We start from the raw sequence: 13549 nt of genomic DNA, 5'->3' as shown, positions 1-13549 counted from the left end.
GACAGTAAATACAACCTATCCACAGGAAAACTCGAAACGACTGACTGACAGTAAATACAACCTATCCACAGGAAAACTCGAAACGACTGACTGACAGTAAATACAACCTATCCACAGGAAAACTCGAAACGATTGAGTTGTAGTAAATACAACCCATCCACGCGAAAACTCGAAACGACTGACTGACAGTAAATACAACCTACCCACAGGAAAATTCGAAACGACTGACTGACAGTAAATACAACCCATCCACAGGAATATTCTAACTGGCTTTGCTCTAAAAACAAACAAACAAATATAATCTTATGTTAGCTATATGAACTCTTAATGACATTTGTCTTACCTGTGGGCAGTCTTTGATATAGTGACCTTTCTTGAAGCATAAATGGCACAAGTAGTTAGGCGGAGGTTTCTTGGTAACTTTTCTATCGAATTCAAGAGTCAGATCAGAGAAATGGTCGGTGAGGTCCACTAACGAGGCTGGGCTAAGACTTCTGTTATTAGTGTAACCAATGTAGTTGTTCTTGGACTGCAGATACTTCGTTGTGAGGGAGGGCAAGTGGAGTTTACTCTGAAATACGAAGATGTTAAAAGTTTACGACAGGTAAGTATATTCGCAATAAGTGTTTGAAGTAACTAGTTCGTATGATTTGCTTACACGAATGACTACATCATTACGTCAAGAAAAATTCTAAAACTCAGATGAATTTGCATCTATATACAAATATAAATTAAATAAAGGGTACAATCATACAATCACTAAATAATGCCAGAAAGAAATAGGTGTCCAATTTCAGAAAATATATTTGACTCACTGTGTTTTAAAGCATTTATGGTAAGTTGATATATGTTTAAAGAATTACTTCTATGTTATTACCGTGATAATTCTATTCACAATCCTACATTTTATGATAACAAGAAACTTTTATTCATATCAAAACAAAAAGAAAAAAAAACACATTTGGTTTCAACTGTACTGGTGATCGTTATTCACATTAATCATTATAAAATGCGTTAGAAGCAAGATTTTATAGCTACAGGATAATAAAGTAACCATTGAATACACCAGAAGCAAGTTTTTACAGCTACAAGATAAAAGAGTAACCATTGAACATGCCAGAAGCAAGTTTTTACAGCACCAGGATAATAGGATAAATTTAGTTTAATAAAAAAAAAAAACTACCCATTGGGTTGTTTTCGCTCTGTCTACCGCATAGTGGAACTCCTGATTTTAGTGTTGTATATACGCTTATCGCTGACCCAGCAGGAGATTAATCATTTGGATGTGGACTTCGTGTAGCAATGACATGTGGAATTTATGAACTACTAATGACCATTTGGTCGAGGGAGTCACATCCTTAAAACAGTTTCTTTTCTTCTAAGAACTGGTATAAAAACATAACTGACTTGAAGTCTGGAATACGTTTTTCTTGGATAAGAAATTAATTTCTTCTTGGCATATTAAGACTGTTGTCCTAGCATATAAGGTAGTGTTATTACAACAAGTTTCCTAAAAACAACGAGCTGTATTTGTGTACAAACCAGCTTGCAAACTGGGAAATCTGTCTTGTTACTTCCATGAACATGTGCTCGCTGCTCAAAGGAATATGTGAGATCCACCAATAGATGGTTGTCTACTTTTATAGCAGAATACCTATAAATGAATCGAATATCCCTCAGACATCCTGATAGAATACAATGACTGTAACAAAGCAGATAATTTCATCATAGTTAATAAAGCTGAAAATAAGCAATAATTAGTCATTTGTGATAATCTGGTTACTACTAATCTAATGGAGCAATGAACAAGTAGAATTCGGCTTATTCACTCCTAAGATTGTAAGCTCCTCGTTCCTTCTTGAACATCACTGTTTGCTTACGTAGTATTCTGCTATCATAATCTTTATTTATTAGAGCATCTACCCGTGGGACTTATCCATGTAGTCTCCGGTGTCTAATCTCGACCTTTCCCAGGCGAGCTGTACGAATGAAAATGAGGCTTAAGAATTTATACATCTGAACCACTCTTCTCTTGTCTGATGATTCTAAAGTGTTGATGCCCAACACTGTATTCCCATAAAAACATGCAACATAAAGATTTCGCCAAAGACGTCATAGATCTTGATTTGGGGGGACGTTCTTAGAGCAACAGTTTTTTTTTTTTTACTTTGTTTTGCCGGGGATGGGATTTATTCCTATTAAACTAACACTAACCATTGTAATCAATTCATTTTGTAGACGTTTCGTCTAATAAAGCAAAATAAAGGATGTAAATAAACACGCTTAAATTTTTTTTAAATTTACAATTTGCTTATCATAGTTTAGATAAAAATTAGATTATTTATGTATCTGGTTTTCTTTCTTTTTTTATTACATGCGGGCGTAAGTTTGATATAATCTAGCTGCGAATGAGTGTTTGATTTTTCGCTGAAACAAGAAAGATGAAGTGAAACATTTAATGCTTACTTTTATTTCTCTAGTCATTTAAACATCTCTAAGATAATTTTTTGGCTCGTATTATCGCCATGTTGTTTAACCATGCCATGGAACTCAACCGGTCTTGTCAAGTTCTTTCCAGTTGATATGAAAGAACTCTAGCAGTAACGGGTCATCAGAAATGACGAATTATGTTACGAATTTTACTTCTGTGGCATATGGTGGCGTCTCCAGCGTCGATGTTCACTCTTCATTAATTTGCTCGCAAATTCAACAAATATTTATTGCAACTTTATCAAGAAATGCTTGTTTATTGAAATAGTTGCCAGACGCATGAGATCTTCACTGCTGAATACAAGATTTTGGGGGATTTTTGTTTTGTTTGGTTGAGTCTATTTCATGGCTATTCTCTTTTGATGCTCCCGAAGAACAATAGTGAGCTATTCGAAAGCGGCAAAAGTGGACACAATAATAAATATACTATTAAGTAGATACATAGATGTGGTGAAAAATATATATATATATACTTTTTTCCAGTTGTTTCTAGATCTATCGAGTAGGAAGAACACTAAATATAGTACCAGTAAAAATAAAAAGTTGCCAACAATTTGTGTGTGTATGTTCTGTTTTAGCCCAAAACTGCACAATAACCTAGCTGTGCTCGGTCCACCACGGGGAATCTAGCCCCGGATTTGAGCGTTGTGAGTTTATAATCTTACTGCTGATCCACTGGAAGACTTTTGTATATGAAGTTGCGTCATTCCGGGCGTATAATATAACTAGCTGCTTTCTAAAAGTTGTGTTTTTAAGGTCTCACTTTAAACTAATTATTTAAAAAAAGCTTTTATAAATTCAATTCTGTTCTGTGAAATTTTGGTTTGGTTGTTATTAACCATAAATTACATGATAGATTATATTTGCTCTGCCTACCATAGGTATTGAAACCCGAATTTTAGCGTCGTAAGTCTACAGATTTACTGCTGAGCTACTGGTAGGCATTTTGCGGAATTAAATATTCCACCCCCTCCAGTGGTATGTCTGCGGACTTATACTGCTAGAAACCGGATTTCGATACCCGTGGTGGGCATAGCACAGATAGCCCTTTGTGTAGCTTTGTGCTTAATAACAAAAAACAATTAAAAACCTTTTTTTAAAATTCTAAAGACAGAAACGTTACGTTTGAATGTGAGTGTTTAGAGGATTCAAAGTAAAATATGATTTATCCAGATTTGAAAACAACCGCAAGTTCCATAAAACCATTTCACACACGTCAGCTTTTTCTAGCAGAACGGTTTTTATATTAAAACTTGCTCAGAACTGGTTCAGTGATGATCGAGCACCAAGTTCAAGGCTCCGTCAGTACTTTGTATATAACTTTGTCCATCCATAATGAAGCATTACCGAAATAACAAGCAAACCTTAGTGCCCTGATTAATTTGTTTAGTAGGCTGATAGGAACTGACTCATTTATACGACCGGCTGCACCGCACTCCGGCGAAGAAATAAAAATTACTGAATGATAAAATAAGAAGATTACACTGAAGTTTAATTATATTGAATGTAACAGAACGTAGATACAAGATGTGGTGAAAATAAACACTTTTTCCAATTGCTATATTATAACGTCCAACCAGTAATCGTTTTTTTCTGTTTTTTCTGTAAACGTAAACTGTGCAAAATAAACCGAAGCCTCTAAACTTTAGACAACTTTTTCTTCTTTTTAAATATTGGGCGAAGCTGCGACTAAAAAAAGCGTTTTTCACATATGCAAAAGTTTCTTAAATCTAAGCGCAGATTTCTGGTAAAATTATGTGTATAGTTAAACTATTATTTCTACAATATAAAGATAGCATACATATAATATATGACAATATAACTGTTTGTTTGTTTTGTTTGAATTTAAGCACAAAGCTACACAATGGGATATCTGTGCTGTGCCCACCACGGGAATCGAAACCCGGATTCTGACAATATAAATCCACCTAAATACTCAATATCTCAAAGCAATGTATCACCACTTAAAAGAAATATGCCAAGTATCGTTTACTTTCAAGAATTACAAAGTCGTACGCTAAAAAGAGGACTTGTTCGAAATTTTAAAAATAATATCAGATTCGTACGTTTTAATATTCTTTTGGGTATCTATATATAAATAAATGCTCTTGTAAAACTTGTCCCTCAGGCCAATCAGCGTGCGTCTGTTGTTAAAGCGTACATGCATGATGTCAGCTATACGCACAAATTCAGAAACCAAAACGTAAACTAATATTATCCAAAGTTCTAATAAATCGCAAACCATTCATAATGAACCAAATATATATATATATCACTTGACTACAGGCTTAGTAATTGCCAAAACCAATAAAAGATATTCCATGTTTGGTTTCTCTTTCTATGATAAGTATGTTGTATTGTCAGCAAAGGGTTTAATATTCAAAGCCAAAATCACATATTGTTCCTCTGTGCAGGTGGAATTAGAGTACATTTGGTTTACGATTTTAAGTTGAAAAATAAATTTCAATTTATAACTTTTTTCTCAATTTTATGAACATCTAGTGATTTTATGTTGAAACAGTGCAATTCATTTATCTTAAAATGCGTCACATATGTTAGAAATGAGCTTTGTTTCTGCGTCCTGAAATTTAGAATGGCTTTATTCATTTTAAACCGTTTCGTTTCCTCTTTTTCTAAATTCTGCCTTTTTCTGCATTTGTGTGAATAATTTTACAATTGAATCGTGCGAAACTTATTTCACTGCTTCAGACTCTGTATTTCCACATATTAACTACGCCAGTAGACACAGTCCTTTATTTGGCTTTTGGACTAATTTATACATCAAGATAATCCATATAACAAATTTTCAAATGGGTATTTTTTATTTTTTTTTGCACTGTGACTATATTTTCCATTTTATAAACAGAACGCCTATCATTCATTTTTCTGTTTATCTGTATCGCATATTAGTTAATTTTTTGAAGACTTTAAACTGATATCTATTGTTTATTTTTCTCAGATATGGAAAGAGAGAGAAAGAAATAGAACGGCATGTCCCTTGTGAGAGAAAGACAACTCAAAAAAGAGAAAGAATGTAGCTCATCTGTATTTCATGAATAATATCAAATTGAAGACGTAGAAGAAAAATAAATAGCTTATGTCATTTGTTCCATAATTACAGGCAACCTGGATGGAACATCAGGACACCAAAGCCAAGTTTGTGGTTCATGGAACATCCAGCAGGAGGAGATAAACCGCCAACATCAGTCTTCGACGGATTACCAAAACCGTCTAAGACATTTCTAGAGATTTAACGGAACTACTTATTAAAAGCAGTCAGCTGAAACCATGCGGGAAGTGAAGACCAGAAAAGGTTATACTTGTTCTACTGTTAAACTGTTTCCCATTTGCTATCCACGAGACAGACTACATCTAATGTTGATACACGCACCAAAACATTCAATTATAACTGAATGACTTTCAAACAACCCATTAGATACGAAATAAGGTTTATTGAAATGATTCAATGCATCACTACCAGTAAATGAACAATGTAAACCTGTAGGCAACATCCATAATCCAAAACAAATAATCATTGTACTACTAAAAGGAACTTTTGACAGAAGTTCTCATACTATACTACTTCTAAGTTAAATTATTTTTACTTGCATTTTTTCAGTCAAAACATTTTAAAGGTTAGTCAATGCTTGACATTTAAAGTCATCCTTCCCTGGTGGCTTAGAGGTAAGTCTGAGGATTTATAACACTAAAGATCGGGTTACAATACCCGCGGTGGGCAAAGCACAGATAGCCCATTCTGTAGCTTTGTGATTAAGAATAAACAAACAAAATAAACTGTCACGTTAAATTATAGTCCACATCCAAGACAACATAAGTACAGTAAAATTTGTAAGATTAAACAAAATAACGTTTAAAATTTTAATCTTTGTTCTTTATCTTACGTTAATAAGTGCACAATATGCTTCCCTTGCAAGCATTCAGTTGGATTTTTTGCAAAATCTAGTGGTGGAAAAATAAACAAATGAAATAGATTTAAATGTCCTTTTTATTTTCTCTATTATATCATGATAATGAAAAAAGATTAGACAAATGAGCTACTAGTACACATGTCTCAAGAACTTCAACTTTCCATTGCACGTGGATCTCCAGTGATTCAGCATCAGTTAGTCACCTAATATGTATGTGGCTGATATTGTCAGTGTTACTAATTAAAGAAGAGAGGCATTAGAATCTAGTACACAATTTTGTGATATCTGTTTGTTTCTGGTTTTGTTTTGTTTTTAAACACAAATCTACATAATAGACTACCTGCGCTCTGTCCACTAAATATTTTAACGTTTCAAATTCGTAAAGTTCCTGCTGACCTACTGGGGAACTTTGCGGTACTTATAGAATTCCACCTTCAACAGGACACATCCCTGATCCTTCCAGCATCTCACAATAACATCAGCTCGATGCAACCGACCATATCTGTCACTATGTTTGCAAATATTTTCAACGAAATCTAATACATGCCAGCCATTTTGGGCCTTTAATAATGTTCATCCTTTTACAAGAGAACTCAATGGTTTTTTTAGAAAAACAACTATTTCATACATGACGTATAATAATAAGTTACCAGACCACTAAATTAATATAAAGTTATATATAGTTATATATTTACTATAATATATTCAGTTCCAAGGCCTTTCGACGCATGCGTCCAAAGTCCTTGATGCAGTTCGTTTCTTAGACGGCGGAACCGGTAGATAATTTTTCAGATCGAGGACTGACGCTCTTAAAAAAATCTAAATGTCTGAAATTAAAAACTAAATGTTTAATTGATTAGCTCTTCAAGTAAATATTATTATGCCAAGATTGATTTATATTATCTTATCACGCTCACCAAAGGAACTATTGGATGTTATAATGATGTCTCTTCAAGTAATTGCCAAATATTTCGCAAGTGCCAATATTATAACAAAGGAAAATATTATTTTGAAAGGTATTAATTTTAGAATTATAGCTTTCATTTACGGTATATTAATTTTTATTTGTTTCATCTATAATGTTTTGATTAATTTTGAGACAATTTGTTTCAAATAACTTCAACTGAAGTTATTCACGAAGTTAGAAAAACCCATAGGTTCAAGAAGTCTTGATAGAAATGAATAAAAACCCTATAGCCCGAACGCTTTTGAAAGGTGGACCTTTCTTCTTCAGGGGCAAACTGAAGTTATATAATTATGTCTTTAAAATATCATTTAGTTGTCTTTAACTACTAGTGCTTATGTCACACTCTGTTTTGTAATATTCTAACTTAAACTTTCGATTTCCATTTTTTCAATAGAATTAAATCCAAATCACTAAAATATACCTCATGTAATTAAATTGTAGTTAAGTAAGTTTGTTTATTTTTTGTTTTTTAATTTTCGCGCAAAGATACACGAGAGCTATGTGCGCTAGCGTCCCTAATTTTGCAGTGTAAGACTAGAGGGAAGGCAGCTAGTCATCACCACCCACCGCTAACTCTTTTACCAACGAATAGTGGGATTGGCCGTCATATTATAACGCTCCTACGGCTGAAAGGGCAAGCCTATTTGGTGGGACAGGGATTCGAACCCGCGACCATCAGATTGCGAGTCAAGCGTCTTATCCACCTGACCATGCCAGTAAGTTATTGAAATTAAACCTAATTTTGATTTGTATTAAGCAAAGCTAGGTCTAAATAACTTTCTTTAGTTTTTGTTACACTTCTCCGTTATCGACCTCACCCTTTACAATATATATATATATATATATAATAGTGAATAAATGTACAGTTTTGTTTATGTGTGTGTGTGTGCTCAGATATTAGCTTTACACTTTCAGTAATAACCTGAAAAATAATCCAGAATACTGTGAAATATCTCTGTTGAGTTGGAATTTGCAGAAGCTATATTTGATTTGTATCCGCCTTCAAGAATAACGAAAGGGAAATTGAACAAATATCTAGGCCTAGTTTATTCAATATTATTATATTTGTAAACCACCTAAGCCAAGGTATATCCCAATTAGTTTTAAATTAAAAGAAAATCGCTAGAGTCAATTTAATTACTCGTCATATGAATTTGTAAAAAGTGAAATTATTTGTGATAGTGTACTAAATTTACTATTTCTCTTGAGCCCGGCAGGGCCAGGTGGTTTAAGGCACTCGACTCGCAATCTGAGGGTCGCGGGTTCGAATCCCCGTCACACCAAACATGCTCGCCCTTTCAGCCGTGGGGGCGTTATAATGTGACGGTCAATCACACTATTCGTTGGTAAAAGAGTAGCCCAAGAGTTGGCGGTGGGTGGTGATGACTAGCTGCCTTCTCTCTAGTCTTACACTACTAAATTAGGGACGGCTAGCGCAGATAGCCCTCGTGTAGCTTTGCGCGAAATTCAAAACAAACAAACAAACTATTTCTCTTAATTATTCAGTCATGGCAAAGATTATTAGCGCTTAGACAAAAGTAATACATGATTGATGAAAAGTGTGTATTTTTATCTATTGGTTGTAAGAATTAGCGAATTATTTTGGTCTTACTACCTTACTTTCAAAACGTTGGTTCTCTTATAGTGTTGTTTAATAATATTAATAGTTTATTGTTGAAACAATTCCTATTTGCAACAAATCTTATTCAATAAAACATAATAATTCTGTGATACTTTAGGTAGTCGAAAAAAAGTGTTTTTTATTTTATTTCTGGGATTATTCATTTGTCTTGGACATCTATGGAAAAGCTTGTCTCAAAGCAAACATCAATGCTTTGTACAACGTCTGAAAAGAAATATACTTGTTCTATAGAAGAAATTAATATTGTTGGAAAATAAAAATATTAAAAAGTTATATAACGGATATCACCTTCTTTATGTAGAAATAACATTTCAGCCATGTAAACTTCACAAATTTTACAAGGCTAAAGTATTAGGTGGACTTGTAGATTAATACTAAACGTAAATCACTTCTTCTTTCACCAATTTATAAATGAATATACAGTCGCTGGTTCATCTTATAAGCTCCCAGTTGCACAGAAGTATGTCTGCGGACTTACAACGCTAGAAACCGGGTTTGGATACCTGTGGTGGGCAGAGCACAGATAGCCCATAGTGTAGCTTTGTGCTTAACTTCAAATAACATCGTTTTATAAGGTGATGCTGTGTTATATTTTTTGAAAAAGTGAAAGTTTTAAATAAAACCGATTTTTAATTCAAATGGATAAAATTCTCTCTTTACAGAATTTGATCATAAGGCCAATAAATAATTCATTTGTACTTATTATATATATAAATATATAGATACTGTATCCTATTATGGTTTTCTTGATAAAGACCAAACTAACTTGATTTTATGTTATAGTCACAGTAGTAATAAACTTCAGCAACCCACCTGGTCGTTAGAGCTGGATTGATCCGCAAGGGTCAGGTATACCCAGTTTAGCAGCTGTGCTGGCTGATACACTGAGGCACCGGTATCAATAGAAGCAAGAGAAGCCATTTTGTTCGGACACTACTACACACACTTCAGAATATTCGGACTAACACAAGACCACAAAAACACAGACATCGACAGAGCGCCGTTAGGACACTGAAACGAGCTACTGCCACTACATGTGTTGCTGGTATTCTTCTCTGTCTGCTTATCCAATCGCTATTTCGATATCTTCAGGCAACAACCAATGACAAACTTTGTGAATGCTTTGCATTGCAGTGCCAAATTTAACATCTGCACAGGCGACAGACGAAACCCCTACATTCACTTTTCTCTGGGAGTTAAGTTTCACAAATCCCATGTAATGACGTCCCAACTGGAAATCTTGAAGGCTGGTGTGATAGGGGACACGCCATATTTTTGTTTCACTAAGTTCCTAATAGCCACATTTTATATCACTCAGATGATGAGAATTGCTGAGTTAAGCATGCTTTGGGTACTCCGAAAAGTCACGGCATTTGTTGTTTAATGTAAGAAACTAAGAGGGCTGTATTGGAGACAGTAAATATTGAAAAACAACATACAGTCCTATATCTCACATTTTTTATGATTAATTTTATGTTTTAAAACTATTTTGCATGAACAAGTTAGTCTATCAGAATTTTTAGAAATTTAGTTTAAAAGCCGTTTTTTGTCTAATATTTTGAGCATGAGTATAATTTTTGAAGTTCTGTAAAAAAAAAAGAGAGCAAAATATGAGTAAGTTGCGAAGTTAAGTTTATCAATCGACAAGCAGTCTTTTCCAGTTTTTTTCAGATGACGTTAATCTCATTTATTTCCACGTTGTTTGAATCTGTTTTAATATTTGTTTCTATTATACCTTTTTTTTGTACACTACGCAGTGAAATTCATGTTTGTTATGATAGAAACTCAAAATATCAGTATCCACCTAACTTCTTTCATAACTTATCCGGGTTCGAATCCCCGTCCCACCAAACATGCTCGCCCTTTCAGCCGTGGAGGCGTTATAATGTGACGGTCAATCACACTATTCGTTGGTAAAAGAGTAGCCCAAAAGATGGCGGTGGGTGGTGATGACTAGCTGCCTTCCCTCTAGTCTTTCACTGCTAAATTAGGGACGGCTAGCGCAGATAGCCCTAGTGTAGCTTTGCGCGAAATTTAACAAACAAACATAACTTATCTCACAACCAATTATAAATCTACTTAGATCAAATATAACTTTTACTTCAAAACATTTATTTACATTTTGAAACATTTAACTTAGGGCTTCAAGTTAACTAGGCTTAAATGCAAATGAATTCGATACCAGAAACACATGGTACAAAGGCCTCAGTAAATAAATCAAATGTCTAAAAAATACTTCGCTCTCATTTTCCATTTGAAACTCACACTAAAGCAAATGACATGTGTAGTATGTTTCTTACGTCTTAATGTGAGGTTATGTGTTATTATGCATTTTATGTCTAATATATATTGTGTTCATTTATATTCGAAGGTGACATATTTTTCACGTACTCGTAAGATAGCTTGAAATATCAAATTATTTAAATTGATTTATTATTCTAATTTGAAATAGTAAAATATCCGCGACCTAGAGAATTCCTTGACCTAGTCAAATCTGTAATTATCATTTTCATTTGTAATAGCAAAGCAAACAAAATTCTAAATAAAACATTCTCGAAAACACCCAAGTTGTCTTTTTATCATGACGCCGGTCGGCTCTGTGGTAGACCTCTGGATGTCAGAACTGACGAGACGGTTTTGAATCCGTGCGATATCACAAAATACTCATCGTATTTCAAGATGTGTTCGCATTTATAAAAATAAAGTTTAATTACTTAGTATGTATGGTGGTTGTTAGGATTATACTTTCTGGTCAGTAGCTAAAAACTAGGGGCGGTAGCAAATGGCCTTAGTAGCTTTGGCATAAATAAAGATTATTATTTATAAGAAATTTGAACTAATTGAAGTTCCTGCTTAAGTATTAGCACTCAGAATAAAATATGTGATTCCAACAAACATAGGGGTGTGAAAATTCACATCCTTAATGGGCTAATTTGAACAGAAAGTCATGTAAGTGATGTGTGAAAATCTAAGAAAAAACTGTTAAAAAATCACTTTAATTAAGATAATTTTACGATTCCTCTAAAATTTTATGAATACAGTTTTCCTAAAAGGCAATAACTCTTCAATATGTATATATATATATATATATATTGTTACGACAGCGGAAGTCACGCGACGCTGGGAGCATGCGCGCTGGAGTTCCTAGAAGGATCGTGACTTATCAGGCAACCTCACGAATGTCCCAGCGTTTGCTAGACGCCCTCTTTTTTAGTATATAAGCCGGATATAGATTGAAGATAGAAATAATCGAGTCAAGCGAGCAGTAGGCACTGTAAGTAAAGTGTGTGAATCGCTGTGAATTATAAAAGTAGTTAAGTTTAAAGTGACTGTGGAAATTAAGTGTATTACAGAGTTTGTAACGAGAAAGAATAAACTAGTTTTAATTAAAGGACTTGTATCGCTGAAGTTTCTCGGAAAGAATTTTTACGGGAAATTATCATACAAGCAGATACGTAATAATACATTTACAACTGAGCTTCCTTGTATGAAGTATTATGGCATATTAAATTATTACTGTTTGGTGAGCCATAATTTTGTTGTGGGTTTGAATTCACTTTTTTCTGAACAACGGTGTGAATTCACACTTTTATAGGCGTAGCTCCTGCATCAGTACTTCACGCCCCTAAAGGTACGAAAGAACACCATTGTTCAAGAGTGTAAGTTCAAATTACAAATGATTAGAAGAGGGGTGTAGTGCTACAGGAGTACACCGTAGCAGCGTTCTGGCACTTGAAATCGAAGCTGAATCTCGAAATTAAGTGTTTTTCATAACCAAACACTTAACCAGAGGTAGCTTTTTTTTAGCTATTTGTGTTTACAGGATAGGAGATATGCAAGGCATTATAAAAATCAAAGTTGTTAATATAACAGTGCGAATGGAAAGATAGTAAATTAATGAAATATGTGATTTGAAGACTTGTTTTAATGTTAGTAATTTTATATGGTACACAATTGTTATTATTTTTGCCTTGTTGCTTAATTTAAAGAAGTTCAGTTGCATGTTTTCTCTCGCTACTATATGTGTGTATTCAATTTGGCTTTAATGTAAGTAGTCTCAAATAATTAGTGTTAAATATATTTTCTTTATTTAAAATGGACTAAAAAAATTAAACTAGCCGTTGAGATCTTAACCTCCAATCTGGTAGGGCTCCGGCACTAAATATTTAGCACTAGTACACTGCAACTTTTTAAAGATTGAAGTGAGCACTCTTAGGAAATAGCTTATAATCACAAACTTCATGAAGGATTTCACTATCATATTAACATACATCATTGATAACAACAATATCTTTAGTACTGAAAAAAAGAAACAAATACAATAAAGTAAGAAAGATAATACTGTATGTGGGTCTGTTATACTGTTAAAAATGTGAACTTCCGTCAGTATAAATATTATAATTTTCTGGCTCTACCTGAGTGATGTTTGTTTTGTTTTTTGAATTTTGCTCAAAGCTACACGAGGGCTATCTGCGCTAGCCGTCCCTAATTTAGCAGTGTAAGACTCGAGGGAAGGTAGTT

At 33.9% G+C, this 13549-nt stretch overlaps 1 protein-coding gene across 1 annotated transcript in view; it reads right to left on the bottom strand.

The window, feature by feature from the left end:
• The window catches only part of LOC106458862 (zinc finger CCHC domain-containing protein 24-like), a 20825-nt gene extending 10766 nt beyond the window's left edge, over positions 1 to 10059 (bottom strand). The window contains exons 1-2 of the mRNA XM_013918419.2: positions 9842 to 10059; positions 344 to 571 (exon numbers count right to left, since the gene is read on the bottom strand). Of these exons, the coding sequence (XP_013773873.1) occupies positions 344 to 571; positions 9842 to 9949 (336 nt within the window). The 5' untranslated portion in view covers positions 9950 to 10059. The remainder of the gene's footprint in view (positions 1 to 343; positions 572 to 9841) is intronic.
• Positions 10060 to 13549: the final 3490 nt, after the last annotated feature.

The sequence above is a fragment of the Limulus polyphemus genome, unplaced genomic scaffold (genome assembly GCF_000517525.1).
Source record: "Limulus polyphemus unplaced genomic scaffold, Limulus_polyphemus-2.1.2 Scaffold524, whole genome shotgun sequence".
In the NCBI taxonomy this organism is placed as follows: Eukaryota; Metazoa; Arthropoda; class Merostomata; order Xiphosura; family Limulidae; genus Limulus; species Limulus polyphemus.
This window is presented reverse-complemented; position numbering and strand designations above follow the sequence as displayed.